At 43.0% G+C, this 24,724-nt stretch overlaps 1 protein-coding gene across 3 annotated transcripts in view; it reads right to left on the reverse strand.

The window, feature by feature from the left end:
- The window catches only part of NMT2 (N-myristoyltransferase 2), a 70,968-nt gene extending 54,205 nt beyond the window's left edge, over positions 1-16,763 (reverse strand). Inside the window, exon 1 of one of the 3 annotated variants that reach the window (XM_044228832.1) lies at positions 16,605-16,762. In XM_044228832.1, the coding sequence (XP_044084767.1) occupies positions 16,605-16,714 (110 nt within the window). In that variant the 5' untranslated portion in view covers positions 16,715-16,762. Of the gene's footprint in view, positions 1-16,604 lie in introns of all 3 variants that reach the window. The other 2 variants (XM_044228834.1, XM_044228833.1) reach the window with 2 other exon arrangements.
- Positions 16,764-24,724: the final 7,961 nt, after the last annotated feature.

A 24,724-nucleotide genomic window follows, 5' to 3' on the forward strand; every position in this document is an offset into this window, starting at 1 on the left:
GCCACAATATAGGGGTGATGCCCAGTGGTCTTGAGAGAAAACTGGGTGAATACAGTGAGAACTTCAGCAAAGAGACATATAACAAAATTAAAAAACAACAGTCAGAGTGGAAGACTACAGTTAACTGAAACGAAAAATACACCAGAGGGAATCAACAGCAGGTGAGAGGCTGCAGAACAGATCTGCGAACTGGAAGACAGGGTAGTGGAAATCACCCAAACTGAACAGCAAGAAGAAAAAAGAATTTTGAAAAAGGAAGATAGTTTAAGGGACCTCTAGGACAACATCAGGCATACTAACATTTACATTATAGAGGTCCCAGAAGAGGGTGGAGGGAAAGCGACAAAATACTTATATGAAAAGTAACAGCTGAAAAGTAACAACTTATATGAAAAGTAACAACTTCCCTAATCTGCAAATGGAAACAGATACTGAGGTCCAGGAAGCACAGAGAGTTCCAAAAAAAGATAATCCCAAGGAGATCCACAATAAGACACATTATATTTAACATGTCAAAAATTAAAGAGAGAATCTTAAAAGCAACAGACACAAATCAACTAGTCACATAGAGTCCCATAAGACTGTTAACTCATTTTTTGACAAGCTTTGCAGACCAGAGGGAGTGGCACAATATTTAAAGTGCTGAAAGGAAAAAACTTAACAACCAAGAATACTCTACTCAGCAAGATTATTATTCAGAATTAAAGGGAAGATAAAGGGTTTTCCAGAGAAGGAAAAGCTAAAGGGGTTCATCACCACAGCTTTGTAAGAAATATTAAAGGGGGGCGCCTGGGTGGCTCAGTGGGTTAAAGCCTCTGCCTTCGGCTCAGGTCATGATCTCAGGGTCCTGGGATCAAGCACTGTGTCAGGCTCTGTGTTCAGCAGGGAGCCTGCTTCCCTTCCCCTCTCTCTGCCTACTTGTGATCTCTGTCCATCAAATGAATAAACAAAATCTTTAAAAAAAATAAAAAAGAAATATTAAAGGGACTTCTTAAAGGAAAAAAAAAAGCCAAAACTATAAATAGAAAAATATGTGATAGAAAAAAAATCTCACTGGTAAAGACATGCATATACAGAACCCAGAAAGTAGTGGATCAATAACTTACAAAGCTAGTCTGAAGATTAAAAGACAAAAGCCGTAAAATTAATTATATCTACAATGATTAGTTAAGAAATTCACAAAATTAAAAGATGCAAATATGATATCAAAAACATAAAATAACCACAAACCAAAACCTATCTAATAAAAATGCAAAAAATAAAGAGAAAGGAATCCAACTACAAAAGAAAAATCACAAAGAAGAGAGCAAGAAAAGAAACAAATAAGAACTACAAAAACAACCAGAAAACAGTAAACAAAACAGCAATAGATACATACCTATTGATAATTACTTGAGATGTAAATGGTCTAAATGCTACAGGAAAAAAGGCACAAGGTGACAGAAGAGGGGAAAAAAAAAAAAAAAAACCATCTGCATGCTCCCTAAAAGAGACTTACTTACTTACAGACTGAAAGTGAAGGGATGGGAAAAGATAGTCCATGCAAACAAAAATGAAAATAAAGCTGGGCTAGCAACACTGATATCAGACAAAATATACTTTAAATCAAAGTCTGCCACACGAGACAAAGAAGGCCATTACATAATGATAAAAGGATCAATCCAACAAAAAGATGTAACACTTCTAAATACCTATGCACCCAATACTGGAGCACCTAAATACACAAAGTAAGTATTAACAGGCATAAAGGGAGAATTGTCAGTAATACAGTAATAGTAGGGAACTTTAACACTCCACTTAGATCACCCAGACACAAAACTAAAAAGGACAGTGGCCTTAAACCACACGCTAGACCAGAGGGACTTAATGGATATATACAGAACATTCCATCCAAAAACAGAATACACATTCTTCCAGGGGTGTAAAACCTCTAGCTTTGTTTTTGCTCAAGACTGCTTTGAATATCTGGGGTCTTTTGTGGTCCATATAAATTTTAGGACTATTTGTTCTAGTTCTGTGAAAAATATCACTGGAGGGTAAAAATGCCATTGATATTTTGATAGGGATTGTGTTGAATCTGTAGATTGCTTTGGGCAATACGGACATTTTAACAATATTAATTCTTCCAATCCATGAGCATGGTGTATCTTTTTATTTATTTGTGTCCTCTTCCATCTTCTTCATTCAGGTCTTACAGTTTTCAGAGTATAGATCTTTCGCCTTCTTGGCTAAACTTACTCCTAGGTATCTTGTTCTTTCTCTATGGAATATTACTCGGACATAAAAAATAATGAAATTCGTGCCATTTGTGACAACATAGATAGACCTGGAGGGTATATGTTAAGTGAAATTAGTCAGACAAAGACAAGTACTGTATGCTTTATATCCTTTAATGCCTAAAAAACAAAACAAATGGGGCACCTGGATGGTTCAGTGGGTTAAAGCCTTTGGCTCAGGTCATGATGCCGGGGTCCTGGGATCGAGCCCCGCATCGGGCTCTCTGCTCAGTGGGGAGACGGCTTCTTCCTCTCTCTATCTGCCTGCCTCTCTGCCTACTTGTGATCTCTGTCAAATAAATTAATAAAATCTTTAAACAACAACAACAACAAAAATCAAACAAACAAAATACAGAGAGAATAAGCTCATGGTTACAGGGTGGGGGGGGATGGACAATCTTCCAGTTATAAATAAGGCACAAGGATATAAGGTACAGCACAGAGAACACAGCCAATTATATCATAACAACTTTGTATGGTAACAAATGGCAACTATATTTATTGTGGTGACCATTTTTTGTTGTTTTTTTTTTTTAAGATATTTTATTTATTTATTTGTGAGAGAGAGAGACTAAGCAAGAGAGAGCATGAGCAAAAGCAGAGGGAATGGCAGAGAGAGGGAGAAGCAGCCACCCTCCTGAACAAGAAGCCCAATACAAGACTCAAACCCTGGACCCTGGGATCAAGACCTGAGAAGAAGGCAGATGCTTAACTGAGTTACCCAGGCGTCCCACAGTGACCATTTTGTAATATATTTAAATACGGAATCATTATGTTGTATGTGAACTCATCTTCAATTTAAAAAAAAAAAGGAATAAATAGGGGCGACCTCAAAAGTACAACTATAAATAAAAAGCAGTAACTTGACTATATCAAAGTTAAAGATTTTGTGGCAAGCTGATTATAAATATTTTAAACTACAGAATGAGGCAAGATATTCATAAAACACATGATAAAATACTATTAATAGTCAGAATACACAAAAAACTTGTTCCCCCTTTGCACTGTATCTCCAATACAGGATAGGGAGATAACACAACACCCTGGCCAGGAATGCAGGCATTAGCCAGGGTCTGGTTTTGACTCTGGCTCCACTACTTCCTAGCTGTGTGACTTGGAATGTATTATTTTAACCTGTCTTTGTTTCAGTTTCCACAGCTGTAAAAGGATCGAGTTTTCAGTAGAAACTATTAGAAAAATTGTGAGGACAAAACCAGTTACTACACGTAAGAACTTAGTACAGTAGCTAGCACATAGAAATCACTCAATCCATGTTAGCTATTAACGTGATTGCCCTGCCTCGCCTTTTCTCTTAACCTACTGGTAGCTAAAATTGTGTTAGGTATTTATTTCTCTTCCTCTAGTCAGGGCCTCAGGTCCATAAAACAGCATTTCCCTTTGTATTCTTAGCATTTAAAACAGTGTCTGCTATACCAAAGGTCCTCAATAAATATTTGCTGGGTGAATGTGAAATCAATAAAACAAATCAATACGAAAAAGACAAAAGACTGACAGAAGAATGGGCGGCGAATGAGTGCCGCTCGAAAGCATAATCTCTAACAGCTAAGAGAGTCTTAACAAGATGCTCTACCTCATGGCTGTACGGGATCTGAAAAGAAAACCGCCTCGGATTCTACTCTTAATCGGCTGATCTGTCGAACATCTGTAAGTCTGATGAAATCGGAAGTGTGGGAGGGAAAGGAACTCCCGGACGCCTGACCAGGCCGCTGGGGAGAACAATCAGGAAGGAGCCGCCATCACCGCCCGCGTGGCAGCAAGGTGGCGCCCTGAACGCACTAGGTGCTGTGCCAACCAAGCACTTCACACAGGTCAGCCCTGGAAGGCAGGTGCTATAGGGGCTGTTGTTGTCATTTTACCGAAGAGAAAACGGAAATACAGAGCGGTTCTGGCCCTGGCTGGGAGCTACCGGTAAGGAGTGGCCAAGCCAGGACTCGGGCCGTGGCTACACAAGATGGCCTCTTGTCAGCGCCTCTCCACAGACCAGACGTCTTCTGAGATATATGCTGGCAATATTTGGCTCCTCTTGGGTCATCTGCCTATTCATGATCTCCGGACAGGTTTCATCAGCCTAACTGTTTTTGAACGAGTGTGGTATGATGGGATGCCACATCCCTTTACGAGATGGAACGGCACTACAAGGGACAAACTCTGTGCCGAGGTTTTGACACAGTTTACGAACAACAGGAAGAAAGGGGACGTAAAGATGCTTCACACTGCCCTGCAGACAGGAGACGATTCACACTGGCAGCTGCAGAAGTCGGCCATGGCAGAGGCAGGTGCTCCGGGGGCGTGGGCCGGGCGCATCTCTCCTCATGCTGGATCCGGGCCAGCGTTCACAAGGTGATCACGTGGCCGCCCAGTTCAATCACGGATTTGACCTACACTTCAGGTTCGAGAGGCAGTCTATTGTCAGTAGCTCAGTCAGTGCAATTCCAGCAATGACTTCTTCACCCATTTTCTCCCCAAGTGGAACCTTCAGTCCAGAGCGGGAAGCCACCCTTCCAGATGTCATCATCTAGCTCTGTGATGGCCCGACCTAAAGTAAGATTTCAGCCACCTCACCAGTTGGGTGGCTTCATCCCTTTCCCAGCACATTCCTCACCTTAGAGGGTTAACACAGGAAATCCAAGTCCGGGGTTCTCCAGATGATCTCTGACCAAGCATAAGTCATGGACAAGCCTTTGAAAAGCTCAGAGTTCAAAGATGCTCCCAAGTTTATGACCAGTGAAGGTCAGAGATCATTATAAAGGTCAGCCAAGGAGGCTGGCAGCTGCAGTGATTGAGATCATAATGCTGGGCGGAGGTCATGGTGGGCCCGGCCAACAATTTCAGTATTTACACCGGTGTTAGAGGCAGAGGGTGGCTAGCTCTGGGCAGTAGTTTCTGCAAGCCCTAGATTCAACCCAGGCCTAGCTGGACTAGAAGAACCTGGATGACTCCCTTTGCTAGGTTCTGATCAACCAAACCCCCTTTTTCAGATACTTGGTTGCTTGCAAGTTCTCAGTAGTTTCAACTCTTACCATAAAGTCAATGTGGGAAACTGTGTCCTACCTCTTCAGCCTTCTATTTCCATAATCATTTCAGTATTATCAAACACTTTCAGAGTATACTTCCCATAAAACCCAATTCTGATAGGAGTTAATGTTAATTACAATAAAATTTTATCAATATGCTTCGGCTAGAAACTAGCTTAGCATGAATTACAGTTTGTGAAATTAAGATTTGTCTTTGCAGATAGTCCATGATCAGAATAAAGGAGGAAATGTTTAAAATGTAAATGAAAATTTTAAATGCATCTTTAAGTTCACGATATATAATTAAAAGACAAAGTACAAGTTGTTCAGATATTCAACGAACAAGTTTCTTAAAGGGTTACTTCTTTGCCTGTTAGGCAAAACTGTTCCTGAAGATGAAATGATGAATACAACAAGTAGAAAAAAAAAATTTTTAAAGGCTTGAGGGAGTTGGCAGAGTATACCCTTCAAGAGAGTCCAAATTAGAGAAAAATCGCCTATTTCCTATAGTTTTCTCTCACCCGTGCCCACAATGTTTTTCTGACTGAAATACACTAGCTCCTACTCACACAACTTTTCTCATTTCTGGGCCTTTGAGAGGCAAATAGTAGTTAACAAGTCAAAAATAAATCTTTTGTCTGGCTGAGATTCACTTCAATAATGGATTCTCATTGCTAGAGTCAACCAAGAATCAACATGCTTTTCAAATGATATTCCTATTTCTAAATTTCCTTACATAATCAAAGTTTCATTTTCTACTTCTCCTTTTCTATATCCCAATGCTGATCATGCACCAAGTCAAATCTCCCATTACAGGAACATTCCATAAGTACGTGAAATCCTTCTGGTGACAGAGTGTGGCAAAATATTATGTTCTTCTCCTTCAGAAAAATCCCATGAAGAAGTGAGGGGCAACATCTGTATGGTATGGGGGAAACACCACCACTGTTGGAGTGATGAGGCTGCCAAAGCAAAGGTCATCAGTCATCACCTGGAATACCAAACGTGAACTTGGAGAGAAGGACATGACCTCAAACACAGAAGGATGGAGGGTAGCTAAACAGTCCACTTTGGGATGGTAGAGGAAAGAAATAAGGAATTTTTTTAAAAACACAGAAACCACCCCAGAGCTCAGAGAAATTAAACTGAGGGTGAGTGATGGAAGTTTCTTGATCCCTGGTTTAATACTGATTTCAATACACTGCACAGCCTCCCTAAAACTTATTAGCATAACAAGATTCTAAAATATTTGTTATGAAATATTTTAGAGAAGTGATATACACACAAGTATATTAATTTCAGCACTGTTTACTAGCACAGAATAGGGGACAGGTTATTAAAGAAAAAAATGGTACAGCCAGTCAATGAAATAACATATAGTCTTTTAGAAAATGAGGTTGGTCTAGGGGCATCTGGGTGGCCCAGTCACTTAAGCATCCGCCTTTGGCTCAGGTCATGATCCCAGGGCCCTACCAAGGAGCACCGCATCGTGCTCCCCGCTCAGCAAGGAGTCTGCCTCTCCCTCTGCCTGCCTCTCCTGCTCTTTTACTTTCTCTCTCTCTCAAATAAATAAATAAAATCTTTTTTAAAAATGAGTTTGATCTTTAAAAAAAGGGGGGGGGAGGGGCACCTGGGTGGCTCAGTGGGTTAGGCCGCTGCCTTCAGCTCGGGTCATGATCTCAGGGTCCTGGGATCGAGTCCCACATCGGGCTCTCTGCTCAGCAGGGAGCCTGCTTCCCTCTCTCTCTCTCTGCCTGCCTCTCCGTCTACTTGTGATTTCTCTCTGTCAAATAAATAAATAAAATCTTTAAAAAAAAAAATGAGTTTGGTCTATGTGGCCTGATATACTTACTGATTTCAGTACCAGCACAGGCACACGCAAGGGGGGCATGCATACATGTGCATACCATATCCTCCACTGCTGGAAGGACAGGCCACCACCTGGCAACAGTGGCTGCTCCTGAAGAGGGGTAAGTAGTAAGAGAGAGAGAAAGTGTCAATTCTCACTGGATACCCCTTTGTGCCTTCTGAATTTTGCAACCTTATGCTCATTCTACCGACTCAAAATATTTTTTAAATCTAAAAAACTAAGGTGGATACAGAGCCAAAGCTAAGATACAGAGGTTGTATTAGTTAGCATACAGGTCAGGCTGCCCCGGGGAGTGGGAGTGTTATGTCCCAAATAACAGAGCATCCGACATAGGAGCTCACTTCGCTCTCCTGAATCTCTGCTTGCCCCCAAAAGTAAGTTCCAGAAGACGGGCCAGGCTCTCTACCTTGCTCACTGCCATCCCCAGGATGTCTGCTGGGTTCAGCTGGTCCAAGGCAATTTTTCTACCACATGCATATCCTGGCCAGTGGAGGGGGGAGGGAAACACAAGGTGGCAGGAAAGGACGGCGTTGCTCTGGATGATGGGGCCCACCTGCAGCCTCAGCACGAGAGCCCAACGGCAGACGGCATAGATAATGAGTCTCCACAGAGCCTTGGGATGGTCTCAGGGAGGGCTAGGATGTTCATGGCACATCAAATGACAGGAATTTCCAGGACAACGGAAAGAGTATATTTGCTTTTTGTAAATACATGTGAATAGGAAAATGTATATATGTACACATGAATTATATATATGAAATACATGTATATATGAATACACCAAGGCACTGCTTGATGATACATTCTGACATTCTACATTAAAAATGATGTGCTGGGGCACCTGGGTGGCTCAGTCGTTAAGCGTCTGCCTTCGGCTCAGGTCATGATCGCAGGGTCCGGGGATCAAGCCCGGCATCAGGCTCCCTGCTCAGCAGGAAGCTGGCTTCTCCCTGTGCCACTCTCCCTGCTTGTGTTCCCTCTCTCAAGGTATCTCTCTCTGTCAAATAAGTAAATAAAATCTTTAAAGAAATAAAATAAAAATGATGTGCTTTTGCAAAAAAATGTTTTAAAAAACTTCATTTGGAAAAACAAAAAAGAACTCTTTCATTGGTTCTTTCTTCAGTTTCTATAAAATGTTAATAAACACCCAAAGAATAGTAATGAACAAGTATCCCTACATTCCCCCCCCCAAAAAAAACCCGAAATGAAGAGACTATGGAAAATTATAATATTAACTGAATCACCATCTTTCTCAGGAACGTACTACATGAACTTGAACACTGAATGAACTCAGCCGTGGGAAGAAAGGAGCTCGTATTTCCCTGGTGTGTGTGTGTGTTTGTTGAAGCCAGTTAACAGAAAGGCAATGTACTAACAAAAGAGAAACTGTAAAGTTCAAATCTCAGCTTGGTTTGGGACACCCCCTGCCAGGTGATCTGTGCAGTGGATTTTCTCCTGCCTCTTGGGGAGCTTGATGGGCCCTGACTTATAGGAATTCAAAACACCCACAAAAGCACAACCCAGGGACGCCTGGGTGGCTCGGTGGGTTAAAGCCTCTGCCTTCGGCTCAGGTCATGATCCCAGGGTTCTGGGTTCGAGCCCCACGTCGGGCTCTCTGCTCCGCAGGGAACCTGCTTTCTCCCCTCTCTCTCTCTGCCTGCCTCTCTGCCTACTTGTGATTTCTCTCTGTCAAATAAATAAAATCTTAAAAAAAAAAAAAAAAAAAGCACAACCCACTCCAGCGCCAGAGGCTGGCTGTGGAGCTGGGGAACCAGAAGGCTCACGTGAATTCCTCCAGCAGCGCTATCCTCCTGAAATGCTCAATACTGGATTCCTGAGCCCATTTTGCTTCCAAATGGCCAAAAGCCCATGAAGACTTGACTGACCGCAGTCCTGGGAGGTGGAGGGCACCAGGGGAAGGAGGCCACACTGGGGCCGCTGTAGAACTTGGTCTAGAACAGGGACTAGACTGCCAAGAAATAGGCTTGGAAGGAAAAAGATCTCACTGCAAAATAGTGATGCTATCATTAAAATTAGTCCTTGGGGCGCCTGGGTGGCTCAGTGGGTTAAGCCGCTGCCTTCGGCTCGGGTCATGATCTCAGGGTCCTGGGATCGAGTCCCGCGTCTGGCTCTCTGCTTGGCAGGGAGCCTGCTTCCCTCTCTCTCTCTGCCTGCCTCTCTGCCTGCCTCTCTGTCTACTGTGATCTCTCTCTGTCAAATAAATAAATAAAATCTTTAAAAAAAAAAAAAAGAAAAAAAAATAAAATTAGTCCTTGAACAGACCTGAAGAGAAATTCAAGAGTGCTCTCTGTAATCAAGTTGCAGTATTTTTTTAAACAAGGAAATGTATTCGTTTCTTTTTAAATCCACTGACATTTCCTGCACTCATTACACTGGTGAATTCTGACTCTAGAGGTACTCAAGTTGGTCATCTCTGACTTAAAAGGAGAGGAGCTTGAAACACTATCAGACAAATCACTTTTTCCTGATTTATGGTTCCCGCAGTTGAGTGCAGGGCTGAGCGTTTACAGTCAGGTGGCAAGAGGCCCACGATCTAAGTAAGTGTGAATCTGAGATGAGGCCTGGACAAGTTTGTAAAGCTTGGAAAAGCACACATCTCCTTATCTGTAGTTGCAAAGGTTCAATGAGGAAAACGTACGTATGAAGTAGGAAGAGCATGCTGAAAGTTCAGAAAATTAGCAATTACTTGACCACGCTGGGGTCTAGACAGCATAGAAACAAAGTGCGAATCTATAGTCCAAGTCCCTTCAGTTAGAATTAGGGGGAAAAAAAAAACATCCTTCACATAGCCCTCCTGCACATAGGGGTAAATTTTTTAAATCAGAAATTATGTCAGTGGAGATTCAGAGCCACTGAGACCACTGAACAAATCTTTTGTTAAGCCACCACCAGATACGGCAAAGACAGAGCCCGCAAGCACCGTCTCCACGCTCAGTCTGCCTGGAAGCAGACAGGGAGACACACGTCCGTGTCCTGCAAATATGTTTTGAGGTGCTGGCCTTGTCTACTAGCTCCTTCCCTGAAGAAGACCACAGCTCTCCCTGTGGCAGTGAGAGTGATAGGGCCTTTCACAGGGCTCATCACCTCCGACGGAAGCCTTTCTGAAAAAATGACACCGGAACCTCTCACCTTGAACTTGGAGGGTGGTGGAGGTGGGAAGATGCAGAGAACACCCTACGAGAGAGAACTCCCAAGTACACATGGGAAGCTGTGGCCTATGGAGGGGCACGGACACTAACTAAATCCCTTTGCTGAGCAGTGATGTCTGACGTTGACCTGGAAGTTGTCTTCTGCCTTTATGCAATAATCCAGCCTCTCCCCTCATTATTCACAAAACCCTCAGTTGGTGGTGTGCACAGCAGCCTGATATGAGTGGCTTTTGGGGGGCAGGGGATAACAAACAAAATGATCCAGTGCCAAAGGTCTGATGAGAAAGAGTTAAGGAGTCAAAAGCCAAAAGCGTTCAGAACAGGTGATGGGGAAGCTGGAGGCAACAGGGGCAGCAGGGGACGGTGAAAGCTGGAAGCCTCAGTCCCCAAGAAATCTCCATCCCTCCGTCTCAGCTTGAGTACTCTGGTTAGGTATTAAAGAAAAGTATGATTGTAGAATGTAAAAGGATGTGGAAACCCTCAGGCTATAGAAAGACCAGGAGAAAGTCCTAGAAACTTCTAGACTAAAAACAAGTCAAAACACAAAAAAAGACTGAGGTTTCCTGTATAACAAAGAGAAGCAGATTGGCAGAGAGACAGCATCTGCGCCACTAAATGCTGGATGATAACAAAGCATTTGTGGAGTTTGGAGAAAAATGATTATTACAGAATTACCCACATGCCCAGACTATAGTTTATGCACAAGGACAAAAGAATGGCATCTTCTGATACACAAGAATTCAGAATCATCTGCATATGTTAATTTAAAAATTATGTGAGAAAGTCCTCAAAAAAGAAGGTATGGTTTACAAGGAATAGTGATAAGCAACAAAAACAGGGGAGTCTAATTAGTTTTCAACAATATGGTTATGAATATAATGTAACAGTTAAGAAGAAAGTTTTAATGGGATACAAGGCCAAAAATAAAAGAAGCCACATGGAATTAAAATTCCAGACTATTCCAACAAAACCCAGGGCACGTAAAGGAAGGAGAAGTTAAAACATCCTACACGTTTTGTTTTGTTCAATGGTAGAGTATTTTGAATAATGGTTAATTTTTAACATTGACAGAAATACAGATAAAAACATGCTTGCTCAAAATTTAAAGATCATTCCCAGAGGGGGAGGGTGTAGAACTTCTAAACTGCTAGAGGGAAGAAATGAAAAATATTCTGCAAAGACAAGAGAACAATAAAGAGGTATTTTGAGAACCACAAAAGCTTCTAAAAGTCAAAAACAGGGTATGATCTGAGCTGTCCAATCTGATACACACTACCCAGAAAGCACTGGTTACATTTAAATTAATTATAATTAAATAAAATTTAAAATTCAGTTCCTTAGTAACCACCTTTCATGTAGCTAGTGACCTCTGTCTTGGACATTTCCATCACTGCAGAAAGTTCTAGCAGACAACACAAACAGTGAAAAATACAGAATAACAAATGAGTCCATGTGAAGTTTGATCTTATTAACGCTAAATATGCACTTTTTTATATATATATTAAAATGTTAGTTGATTAAACTGTCAGTAGTGGTTTCTCTAGCAAATAATATGACCAAGGGCCTTCTGCTGCTTACACACTTTATTGTCTGAATTTTTAATAAATCATATTTTACTCTTAAAACGAGTAAAAGTCAGAAATAGATCTTCAAATATGGTAACAAAAAAAACTAATCAACTAACCTTTTTCTAGAACTTGGTACAGAATTTGGTTCCAATCCCTGAGTTAACTGAGCAACTGACTCTGACTCATACATATTTACTGTGGACACTTGTGTTAATAAACAATTTCAACACAACAAAGAGTGTGTCCTATACCTAGAAATTTTCCAGAGTTTAGCTAAGTTTCTGGAAAAAAGTCTGTCTGGGGCCCAAGGGTAGTATCACATTTCAGATGCAAGTCTGAGCAGACATTTGATGATTTCAAACTGTATTTCTTGAACTGAGGGATTTCCTTGGCCATAAGCTGTTAACATACCTTTCTATTTCGATTTACAGAGTTGATAACAGATCAAATTTCAGAAAGTACAGCTCTGAATAATCCTCGGGAAAAATTCCCACCGCTGGTCTCAACGATACATAGAAAGAAATAACAATACACTACATGGAGAATAACTTCAATTTCCCCCCATACTGGGTGCGGGAGAAGAGAAATGTTCTTTGTTGTAGGAATTCCAAAATTTTAATCTTTACCAAACACCAGATCTTTAATTTTTCTAAGGAAAGAAATGCTTTAAAATGTCTCAGAATAACCCTCAAATACTAAAACTATTTCATATCTACCCCAGGGAATAATTTGGTCATTTATCTGCCAATAACAGCATATTCATATATGCTTATTTTACTCCCTAAGTAAATATTCTTGGTAGCTGCCTCCTATTCCATCACAGTGAATACTGAGGAAAAAGCTCTTAGTGGGAAGGAGATGAAAAACATCAATCTGTCTAGGAATTTTTTTTTTCTTTTTTCCTTTTTTTTTTTTTTTGTAAAGCCAGAAAAGAGATGATTTGGTTTTGTGCCAACCTGAACACTAATTGTATTTGGAGCCAATCGTGTGACCCTGCTTCTAACACTGAACAGTAAGAATGCTCCATGTGGAGTGGTCGGCTGAATTCGAGGTAATTACCACTTACCCACTGTTACTTTTCAAACGGAGAAACGAGGAACAAAACAGGGGCTAGAATGAGAAGATAGTGAGCTGCGAAGATCCTTCAACAATATGCCCCATTCTCAATGGTTACCCAAATCCCTTCCTAAGAAAGAAACAGAAGCCACCCATGTATCAAACTGAGATAAGTATTAAAGATCCTTGAGTATTTATCTAACCTCGAACCCACCTGGGAAAGCTTCAGGGGAAGACACCCTATAGGTAACCACAGCCACCCCCACCAGAACAGAAATCTTCAGCAATCTGGACTATTTCAAATAATTCACACAGAAAGCTATTTTTATCTATGTAGAAAGTCTTGTTAAAAATAAGAGTTGAAAACTGATTACCTTAGAACTCTGAATTTGCTTGAAAGTTTTCAGGTTCCCTCTAAGCCCTCTACAAGGACCTGGTTACTTCCCCTAATTGTAAGTCACGCATTAAAGGGAGTTATTTAAACAATCCTTCTAGGTAATGGTCTATTACTCTTCTCATTAAGCATAAAACATATGTCATTCATGGACTTGAAGCATTATCCACAAAAATGAATTAGACCATAAGAAAAATTCTACAAAAATGAAAAAAAAAAAAAAAGCATATTATGTAATAATGTTTACATTTTGGTGCAAAATAATCTAATTTTGGTATCTTCCTTTTATCTGAGGTTTTAGTTGCAACTTAGTACGTCTAAAATGAGTAGTAAATACATGACAGTTGACCCTTGAACAGGTATTAGGAATTTTGACAGAACAGGAAATCAGAAATCTTTGTGTAACTTTTGACTTCCCCAAAGCTTAACTACTAACAGCATAGTGTTGACCAGAAGCCTTACCAATAACATAAACAGATGATTAACACATACTGTGTATGTTACACATATTATATACTGTATTCTTATAATAAAGTAAGCTAGAGAAAGGAAAATGTTATTTTTTTTTAAAGATTTTATTTATTTATTTGACAGACAGAAATCACGAGTAGGCAGAGAGGCAGGCAGAGAGGGAGCAGGAGGCAGAGGGAGAGGGGGAGGCAGGCTTCCCGCTGAGCAGAGAGCCCTATGTGGGGCCTGATCCCAGGACCCTGAGATCATAACCCGAGCCGAAAGCAGAGGCTCAACCCACTGAGCCACCCAGGCGCCCCAAGAAAGGAAAATGTTATTAAGAAAATCATAAGGAAAATACATTTATAGAACTGTGCTGCATTATCTGTGGAGAAAATAATCGCATATAATTGGACCCATGCAGTTCAAGCCAGTGTTGTTCAAGGGTCATCTGCATACTCAGTTGTGGGGGTAAATTAATTCCTTCAGGCCACAAGGGTACTATTTGGTAAATTACTGCTTTGTGCCCTTACCTATACCAAGTGGCCTCAAAGCGGTAATTCATCATTAAAAGGTAAAGTGTTTACCTATGCATTCCTCCAAAGGCTCTTTATTCATCACTTAATTTAAACCAGTAGAGAATGAAAAGGCCGAGGTCAGAAAAGAGGAGACTTTGAACATCAACAAACTGGAGACACACGAGAAAAAAATCCGGGTTTCTACTGAGCCACATCATCATCAGTACAGAAGCCAAAATAGAACACAATTATCCACAAACTTGGCACATGCCATCTAAATTCAAATCCAAAAAAGCAGTCCAACAAGTGCAACTCGAATTTTTACTGATCTCCTCCTAACACACTACAAAGAAATCCATTCTAGTACTCTCTCCCCACTAGAAGTTTTTATATTATTTGCTCTTGGTTAAAACCCTCAGTCTAACGGTCATCTCTAAATGGTGAGTAACCATGCTAACATACAATATGTGAATGTGTAACACTGAAAATCTCTGTGGAGATGCCTCTCGGTCTTCTGGAACTTCAAGCAGCCTATGCATGGCAAGGCTTCCTGGGCCAGGCCCCAGTTCAATGGAAACACGGTAAGTATTTCTCTGTAACATGAATATTCTGGATTGTGTAAGCAAGGAGATACAAACCAAGCCTTCAAAAGAATGAATAATAAACATAAATTACAGTGGAGAAGACAGAAGTCCGGAGTCTCGCCAGAAAGATAATGGGCAGTTATTTGGGAAGTTATCTGAGTAATCCATCACATTTCACCTGGGCCCATTCTAGCACTAATGCGATTGTCTCGAAAGCATACTTATATGTAGTTAGCTATCGCAGGCAAATTTCTATCCTTGCATAGACAGAATTCAGGCTTAGATTTCTGTCGAATTTCGTTTCCTCTTTAAAAAAAAAAAATTCTAGACTTGAATTGTAACATTCGGTACTTGCAGCTGCCACCGAAGTATTATTCACTGCAAAAATATAAAAAGCAACTTGCCAATGGGAGAAACATTTAGTCAGCTTTTCCTTTTCTTGATCTCTTTTAATATTTTATAACACATGAAAGCTCAGTAAAAGTTCCTTTCTTAAACAAATCTTCAAGCAGACGTTAAATAGAATGCAAATGCTTTACACTTTAAATCATCAATCATTTAAAGAATCCTCTCCATGAACTGAATAAATAAGCCATCTGTGACTAAGGGCTCCCTATCATGTTTTCAAGCTGACCCACTTCTTCACCAGTCACCATGGTTTGCAAAAATCTCACATCTAAGGGGCAGCAATAAGTGCTCCGTGCCAGCGCATAGTTTGAATCCAACGGGGGAAAAGGGTAATGCAAACACCACCTTTAAGGACACCAGTCTTATTTAAAATGACCACCCCCGCCCCCTGCACTCTAAAAACAGCACTTCAGTACCCTTAACCGGAAGCAATCTTTTCTCCAAAGGGAAAGCAAATCAAGTCTGCCAGGGGAGAAAAGGGAGCCAGTGAAAAGGGTAAGAAGAAACCTGATCAGGTGCTAAAACGCTTGGTGCATCTGGCTTTGGAGATCAAACACCCGCTTTGCAAGCAAGATCTGTTCAGATCCCCTAAGCCTGAGCCCAAATCAGCGGACCCGTCCTGCTTCAGAGAGCTCTGCAAGCACGCGGGGCAGTGACAAACCCGCGCGTCCCCAGGAGCGGCGGGCCCCAGGACCCCCGGCGACCCCAGCCTCGCTCCGCGCGGGCAAGCACAACTTTCCGCAGTTCCCCGCCAACAGCGCAAAAGACCCCGCGCCAATCTAAAACCACTCCCCCCATCAGCTCCTCTTTTTTCTGGAGGTGGTAGCGGCTGGGGGAGGGGTGGGAGGGTCTGGAAGGACTTAAGGAGAGGATGACAAGGAGCGAAGGACGACGACTTCCCATAAACCGGGCCGCCACAAAGGGACGGGGACCGCCTCCCCATCGGTCCCTCCGAGTCGCAAGCCGGCCAGGACGGCGCGTCGCACCCGCCGGCCGAGGCGGAGGCGGGGACGAGCAGGGGCCGGCCGGCCGCGCGGCAGGTGACATCGGCGTCGCCGGTCCTCCCACCGGGGCCCCGCGCCCCGCCGCCCACCCGGGGCCTCGCCTCCGCCGCGCCGCGCGGGAGCCGCGGGAGCCAGACCTCAGCAGGTTGGGGGCCGCCCGCCCCTTCAGAGCTGCCCCGGCCCCGCCCGCGCCCCCGGACCCGGCGTCCGAGCGCAACCCGAGCGGCGCGCTGTCCCCGTGCCCCGAGCCTCCCGCGCCCCGCGCGCCTACCCTTTGGCGTGCTCCGTCTCCTCCTCATTGTCCCCGTCTATCCCGCACGTGTCCTGGTCGTCCAGCTCCAGGCTCTGCTGGCTGGCCGCAGACTCGCTGTCCTCCGCCATCGCGGCGGCGCGGGCTGGGGAGGCGGCGCTCGGGACCGCGGGCGTGGGGGACCCGCGCGGCGGCGGCGCGAGCAGCTCCCCCTAGTGCCGCCCGCAGTCTCCTCAGAGCCAGCAGCCCGGGCGCCGCGCCCGCCCGCCCCGCCCGGCCTGGGCCCGCCCACCGCGGCGGGGGCGGGGGCGGGGAGGGGTGGGCGCGACTCGCGGAGCCTGAGGGTGGGGGGAAGGGAGGGGAGGGCGAGGGGCGGTGCGGGGTGGTCGCTAGCAGGGGGGCGGGCGCTGGCGCGGCGCCCTGCCACCGGAGCTTGCACCGCGCTTCGGCCGGGTGTCGGTCTCTGAATGAGGCCACAGACAATCTCCAAACCTTGGAGTCTTCATTTTGAAACGCAGGGCCGGCGATTTTACACCTCTACAGGTTAGGAAGCAATTTTAACCATTGCAGGGATCTTTTACTCGAGTAGGCGTGCCAAGGCCCATGATTTCTTAGAAGCCTCCCACACATACACATACTCTCCAAAAATTCCATTGCTTGTATTTATCTTTCCAACGCACTGTAAAACCAAAGTCAAAGTCAAAACAGAGTGCTTCCCACCTCCCCACCTCCCCATTCCAACCAGACTGGCACCCCGAAAACTCTTAAACAGAGAAAAAATCTGAGTTGTTCTGTTCCCGTGGACACAACAGATAGCCAGCTCCGAGCAGAACAATCATCTTAGGTGAATTGGGGTAATGTCCCATGACGCTGGGGGATCGGACAGTGTCAGCTAGGACACTTTGGTTCGCTCCGTGAAAGTCATAACCTACACCTTCAAGCCAAAGTAGATGGTCCTCTGGCTGAAACCCTCTGTGTCGACCCGTGAATGCAGGAGGGACAGGTCTCGCTGCTACACGGATTGCCAGATAAAAAGGACGGTCAAGTTCAGCCTCTTCTTTGCTGTTGCATTCTGTACACAGCTTTCCTGTGACGGTTGGTGTTCAAAAGTCCTGCTGGACCACGGGAAGGTTTACAAAGACAGCGGAAAGACAGTTACCAGAAACTGCTCAAGGAGCAAAATTGGATTTTAAAAGCCACCTGAAATTTTTGGTGTGGGTTCATTTTCTGCAGAAAATATTAGGAGCATTTTGTGCCCCCCCCCCAACACCAAGGGGAGACTATGCCCTTAAAATGCAATGAGGTGGAGTATATAAAGACAAAAATTGCAAAGCGATTTCAAAGCCCATCAGCCTTTTATGGCTGATGGTGTCGAGCCTGCTAAGGTTCAGTAAGAAGTGCAAAATGGGGCCAAAACATGAAGGAAATACAATACTATCTTTCACAATTGCAACTATTTCGGAGGCAGAAAGTCCCTTGTGGCCTCTGGCTTCAAACTTTAGAATAAAGGCAAATATAGATCAGAGAGTTTCCTGCAGCTCTTGTCTATGAACATGAATAGTCAGATAACTGTAACCTAGTTGGGTAACCAGCAGGATCATGGCCAGGAGCAAGTCTATCTGCCCAGTCACTCACCGATCAGAAGGGTTCTTGAAAAGATTTTAAAAATACAAAGCAAAGGAAACTTACTTGTTTGAATTTGCAAGAAGCTTTGACTAAAAACCCCGCAAAAAAAGAAAAAAAAGAAAAGACAATCCTGGAGAAATAAAATGAGGGCATCAAAAATCAGTTTAACGCTGGAAAACAATGACAAACAGGGAACATCTGTTCCCAGAATGGAAAGAAGTTGGTGCAGACGTCTGTTCAGTACAAGATTGAGTTTTTATATAATACAGTGTTTGTCATTGTTAATCAGTTGAAGGAGGGCAAGGTTTGCAGATGACCCTGGAGATTCCCAAATCCTATTGTCATGTATGGAGATTGACTATTTCTAAAAATGTTTGCTTCTTTCCCTGATCTAATCCCAGAGTTTGGGGAATTGGAACCAAGCAGCATCTTCTAGAATCTCAGATCCAAGATTGACGTGGGGAAAAAGAGTACTGTCGATTAGCCCCTAGTGTGTTAAAGAGGCCCTGGAAAATTTTCTATCCTGCTAACTCATCTCCTATTATAGGTGTAAGACCATAATAGTATAATTGGTCTTATTTTATTTAAACTACTGTAAATTTTTGGTTTTTAAAAATTGTGGTAAAATACACATAATAATAAATAGATCATCTTAGCCATGACTAAGTGTATAGTTCCATCGTGTTAAGTATAATCATATCATTGTACAACCAATCTCCAGAGCTCTTTCAACCTGCAAAATTGAAATGGTATGCATTAAACAACTCCCCATTTCTGGGGTGCCAGGATGGCTTGGTGGGTGAAGCGTCCAACTCTTCATTTCAGGTCAAGTCATGCTCTTGGGGTCCTGAGATGGAACCGGAGAATCAGGCTCTGCGCTCAGTGGGGAGTCTGCTTGAGATTCTCTCCCTCTCTCTCTGTTCCTCTCCTTCTGTTCACACAAGTGCCTGGGCGCTTATGCACATAAACTCTCTCTGACTCAAATGAATAAATCTTAAAAAAAAAAAAAAGAAAGAAAACAGAAAACTCCACCACTACCCTCCTCAGACAGCTAGTATTCTGCTTTCTGTCCCTATGAATTTGGCTACTCCGGATACCTCATACAAGTGGAATCATACACTATTTGTCTTTTGGGGCATGGCTTCACTTGGCTTCACTTAGCATAATGTCTTCAGGGTTCATCTATGTTGTAGCATGGGTCAGAATTTCCTTTTTAAGGCTGAATAATATCCCATTATATGGATATAAACATTTTGTTTATCCCTTTATCCTTCTATAGACACTTGGGTGGGTTCCACTTCTTCCTGTTGTGAATAATGCTGCTATGAATGTGGATGAAAAATATCATTTTGAATCCATGCTTTCAGTTCTTTTGGATGTATACCCAAATGTAGAATTACTGAGTCATATGGTAATTCCATTTTTAATTTTTTTTTTTTTGAGGAACTGTCATAGTGTAATCCATTGCAACTGTGCCATTTTACATTCCTACCAACAGTGCACAAGGTTGGGATTTCTCTTCATCCTCACCAACACTTGCTATTTTCTGGGTTTTGATGCAAGCCATCTGATGGGTGTGAGGTGCTGTAACTTCTTGATATAGACAGAGATTTATATATAATCCTTGTTTCTGCCTATAAAGCACATTTTTAAAGACCAACACAATAATAAAAAATTTTAAAGTCACATCTAATACAAGGAAGGATAGACCCCATGTAGCAATTGTTGTCCATTAGGTAACATGAGGTGATAACCATAGACGGGCCTTAATTATAGTGAAAAAATTCTTACATAAGTCAATTGTTGGAAGAATATTACACATTAGCTCTAAAGTAATACTACGTAGTACTTAACCTCAAGATCAATTTGAATATTGTCTCTTATTTTCATCTCTAAATACTATAATATGAAGAAAACGTGGGGAGGGGGGTGATAAGATTACAGAAAGAGGTAATTAAGAGAATTTGACAATAGGATTCTAAAGGAAAAGTCCAAGAAGATCATGTTATTTATAGTCAAAATCTAGGGGCAACTGGGTGGTTCAGTTGGTTAAGGATCCAACTCTTGATTTCAGCTCAGGTCATGGTCTCAGGGTTGGACAATCAAGCTCTGATTTGGGCTTTGTATTTAGTATGGAGTCTGCTTAAGATTCTCTCTCTTCCTGTCACTTTGACCCCCCCTACTCTCTTTCTCTCTCTAAAATTAAAAAAAAAATTAATTTTTATACTCAAAATCTAAAGGTTCATTTTGGAAGGGTAATACAAGGAGGACCCAACCTACAGTTTTCCATTTCTTCAGAGGATAGTGAATTATTGATACAACTGAAAAGAGATTTAATGAATAGGAAGATAGACCTGAGGAATAACCCAGAAAGCAGTTCAGAGAAACAAAAAGATGAAAAATTTAAAGACATTAAAAAACGTAGGTGATAGAATGAAAAGGTTTAGGGTTCATCTGACAAAAGTTTCAGAAGGAAAGAATGAGTGTCAGAGGGAGAAAATGGGGAACACTATATTTGAGAAGGTAATGTAAGTCTATTTTCCATGATTAAAGAAAAACATGAACCATTGGATTTATGTATACCCAGTTACTGGCAAGATTTTTTTTTTTTTTAAATGTAGGCACATCGTCTTAGATTGGTTAAGAAAATGACCCAAGAGGCGCCTGGGTGGCACAGCGGGTTAAGTGTCTGACTCTTGGTTTGGGATCAGGTCATGATCTCTGGGTCATGGAATTGAGCCCTGCCTTGGATTCCGTGCTTGGCAGGGAGGCTGCTTGGGTTTCTCTCTCCCTCTCCCTCTCCCTCTCCCTCTGCCCCTCCCCCTGTGCATGCCTTCTCTCTCAAATAAATAAATAAATCTTCAAATAAAAAAAGAAAATAAAAGAAAAAAGAAAGTGGACCCAATTCTTTTTTTTTCTTAAGATTTTTATTTATTTATTTATTTGATAGACAGAGAGAGATCACAAGTAGGCAGAAGGCAGGCAGAGAGAGAGGGGGAAGCAGGCTCCCCACCGAGCAGAGAGCCTGCTTTGGGGCTTGATCCCAGGACCCCGAGATCATGACCTGAGCTGAAGGCAGAGGCTTAAACCACTGAGCCACCCAGGTGCCCCGAAAGTGGACCCAATTCTTAAACTCTCCCTGTATCCGTATTGTTTATAATCTGACTTTGTCTTTCTTTCCCCAATAGTGCTTGAGTTTAGGTTGGCTTTTTAACCTGTTTTAGCCATTCAAATGTGTTGAAAGTGATAGTGTTTCAGATCCAAGACCAGCCTCAAAAGGCTTCGTGTGATTCCCCTCTCTCTCTCAATCTTTCCCGCAGAATCCTGCCTCTGCAACAAAGATGAGCCTAGATGACCTCCTAGAAGGATAAGAGACTCTAGGGTTCTTCCAGACAAGGCCAACCTAGGACCAGCCAACCTCCAGCTCACTTGCCCTCTGACTGGAGATACATTCATGATCACAACAAAAATCAGCTGAGCTCAGCCTAAACGAGCAGAGTCACCCAGCAGACCTGTAGATTTGTGAGAAATAATAAGTGAGATTGTCTCCAGATGCTAAATTTTGTATGTTTTGTTATGGAACCATTGGTAACTAATACAGAAATTGGAATGTAAACACAGGATGTTACCACGCAAAATGTATGCTATTGGCTTTACAATTGGGCAGCAGGCAGAGATTGGAAAAGTGGTAATGAAACCATAAAAGGCTAAAAAATATGGTGTCCCATGTTATGTAGCATCCAAACATTTGGGTAAAATTCTTGTCCTTAGCAACTTACGAGATAGAAAATATATCTAATATACCTTAGATTCAAGAAAGATCATTTCGGGTCACCTGGGTGGCTCAGTGGGTTAAAGCCTCTGCCTTTGGCTCAGGTCATGATCCCAGCATCCTGAGACTGAGCCCCGCATGGGGCTCTCTGCTCAGCAGGGAACCTGCTTCCTCCTCTCTCTCTGCCTGCCGCTCTGCCTACTTGTGATCTTTGTCTGTCAAATAAATAAAATCTTAAAAAAAAAAAAAAGAAGAAAGATCATTTCAAGGTGGAATATTCAAACTGTCAGTTGGTTACTCCTAACTGCATATGATGGGGTTCAGCAAGAAAGAGATGAGCCAAGGAAAGAAGTGGAGCATTTGCAAGCAGAATTGGAAAGAACATACATGGACAAGCACTTGCAATCTTTTTTTTAAAAAAGATTTTACTTGAGAGAGAGAGAGAGCACATAAGTGTGGGGGGGAAAGGGCAGTGAGAGAGGGAGAAGCAGGCTCCCCGCTGAGCAGGGATCCCAAATGTGGGACTCGATCCCAGGACCCTGGGATCATGACCTGAGTGGAAGGCATAACCGACTGAGCCATCCAGGAGACCCCAGGACTTGAAATCTTTTTTTTTTTTAATTTATTTTTTCTAAAGATTTTTATTTATTTATTTGACAGAGAGAGATCACAAGTAGGCAGAGAGGCAGGCAGAGAGAGAGGAGGAAGCAGGCTCCCTGCTGAGCAGAGAGCCCGATGCAGGACTCGATCCCAGGACCCTGAGATCACGACCTGAGCTGAAGGCAGACGCTCAACCCACTGAGCCACCCAGGCGCCCCAGGACTTGAAATCTTAAGGACCGACTCATTCCTTCTAATCAGTTGTGGTTACTGTGTGTATATCAAGTTATATTTGAAAAAGACTCTTGCCAGATCAGCAGTTTACACTTTCCACTCTATGTGCCCCAAGCCCTGCCCATCATGTCTGCGTTGTGCTGTCTGTTCCCAATAGCTGATCTGCTTCAGACTCCTGTTTGACTTCATCTTTTTTTTGAAAGTGACTCCATTACTAATTGTGTAGGAACCTATGAATGTGCTGTACCTTTGGAAACTGCATTTGAGAAGCACTTCTGATGGGCAACTCTGCGTGTGAACATTGCATACTCCAGCAGCTTAGTGTTTTGCTGGGGAATTTTCATATTTGTTCAAGCCAGTAGGGCAGGACTACAGAGAATCCTGCATATGGGCTGTGTTATGGAACTTCACAGCTGCTGAGTGTGTCTTGCCCCTGGAGGACGAGGTGGGATCTAAGGGCAGGGAGAGTCCCAGAGGATGTGAGATGGGGCCACAGCCCGAGGTGCAAGGTGCCCAAGCTCTTCAATCCATGCTGTTTGCCAAATTCCTTGAATATACCCAAGCTTTTTTCCACCAGCACATCACTGGATTGTGCACGGCCAAAGTTCATTTTTCTTTCATTAATAAAGATGATACATTTTTGTGTTCATATTTTAGAAAGCATATGTCAAAACAGACAATGCCTTTCTCAGGAAATGTATATAAGGTGACAATTGAGGGCACGAGTCGACGGTTGATTCTGGCCTAGAGCTGTCACTCTCTACCATGCAGCCTCTGGACTTGATATATATCGTGATAATCACACTTCATTATTGTCCCACGTCTGCGTCTCCCCTGGACAATGGGCTTCTTGAGAATAAGCTCCATTGTCAGCGTCTTATAGGGGGCCTGGCAGACAAGCAGGCACATAATGAAATTTTGCTGAGTTGAATTTAGCTTTAGCTTCCTTCCACCACTATGGTCTTTTCCAGGAATCATGGGCACAATTTTCTGAGAGCTGTGTGCAAGGACTAGGGAGCAGAATGTTCCAGAGCTGGAGCATGGGCTTTGAGGCTCAGCACACTTGGTTTTATGTCCACTCGATAACAGTGATGGACATGCAACAGTATGTGTCCAGTACTGTGAGCCATCTGTGAAATTCCCAGGCTTGCAAGCTAACAAGTATGCTTGTTAGTGTTTTATTGCTACTGGAAGACACGAGCTTCCTAGTTCAGAGACAAAGGATTTTGTCTCAAGGCATGGTAAGAAGCAGGAGATGAGTATATCTGTGTCAGTCTCCCTTGACCCTGAGTCCCACAGGGGCAATGCAAGCAAATGGCTACATTCTCAGGAGTAGACAGACTTCTCAGGTGACGAAGCTCGACCTCAGGGAACTGATTGTCTTTCTATTTTTTTTTTTATTAAAAAGTTGTTAACTGTGGTAAAAAATGTACATAATGTAAAATTTGCCCCTAAACCTGTGACTGTACCCTTATTTGGAAAATGGATCTTTGCAGATGTAATTAATTTATGGATCTCAAGATGAGATCACCCCAGATTACCCAGGTGGGCTCTAAGTCTGGTGACAGGTCCTTCTGAGGGTGAAGTGGAGGGAGATTCGACAGAAGAAGGAGGACATGGGTGCACAGGAGGGAAGATGGGGACAGAGACTGGATCATACCGTCCCACGCCAATGAATACCACGGCGCGGAAACACCGGAAGCGCGAAGAGGCTGAAGGATTCTCCCCTACAGTCTTCAGAAAGAGTGTGGCTCTGATTGACACACTGTTGAGAGAATAAACTGGTTCTGTTCTAAGCCACCGAAGTAAGTTTGTAGGCAATTGTTATGGCATTTCTAAGAAACAAATATGACATCACACTTAGCAGGTACAAGTTTCCCAGAGGAGAAGGGCTTTGGGGTGATGGGGGG

The sequence above is a fragment of the Neovison vison genome, chromosome 12, assembly GCF_020171115.1.
Source record: "Neovison vison isolate M4711 chromosome 12, ASM_NN_V1, whole genome shotgun sequence".
Classification (NCBI taxonomy): Eukaryota; Metazoa; Chordata; class Mammalia; order Carnivora; family Mustelidae; genus Neogale; species Neogale vison.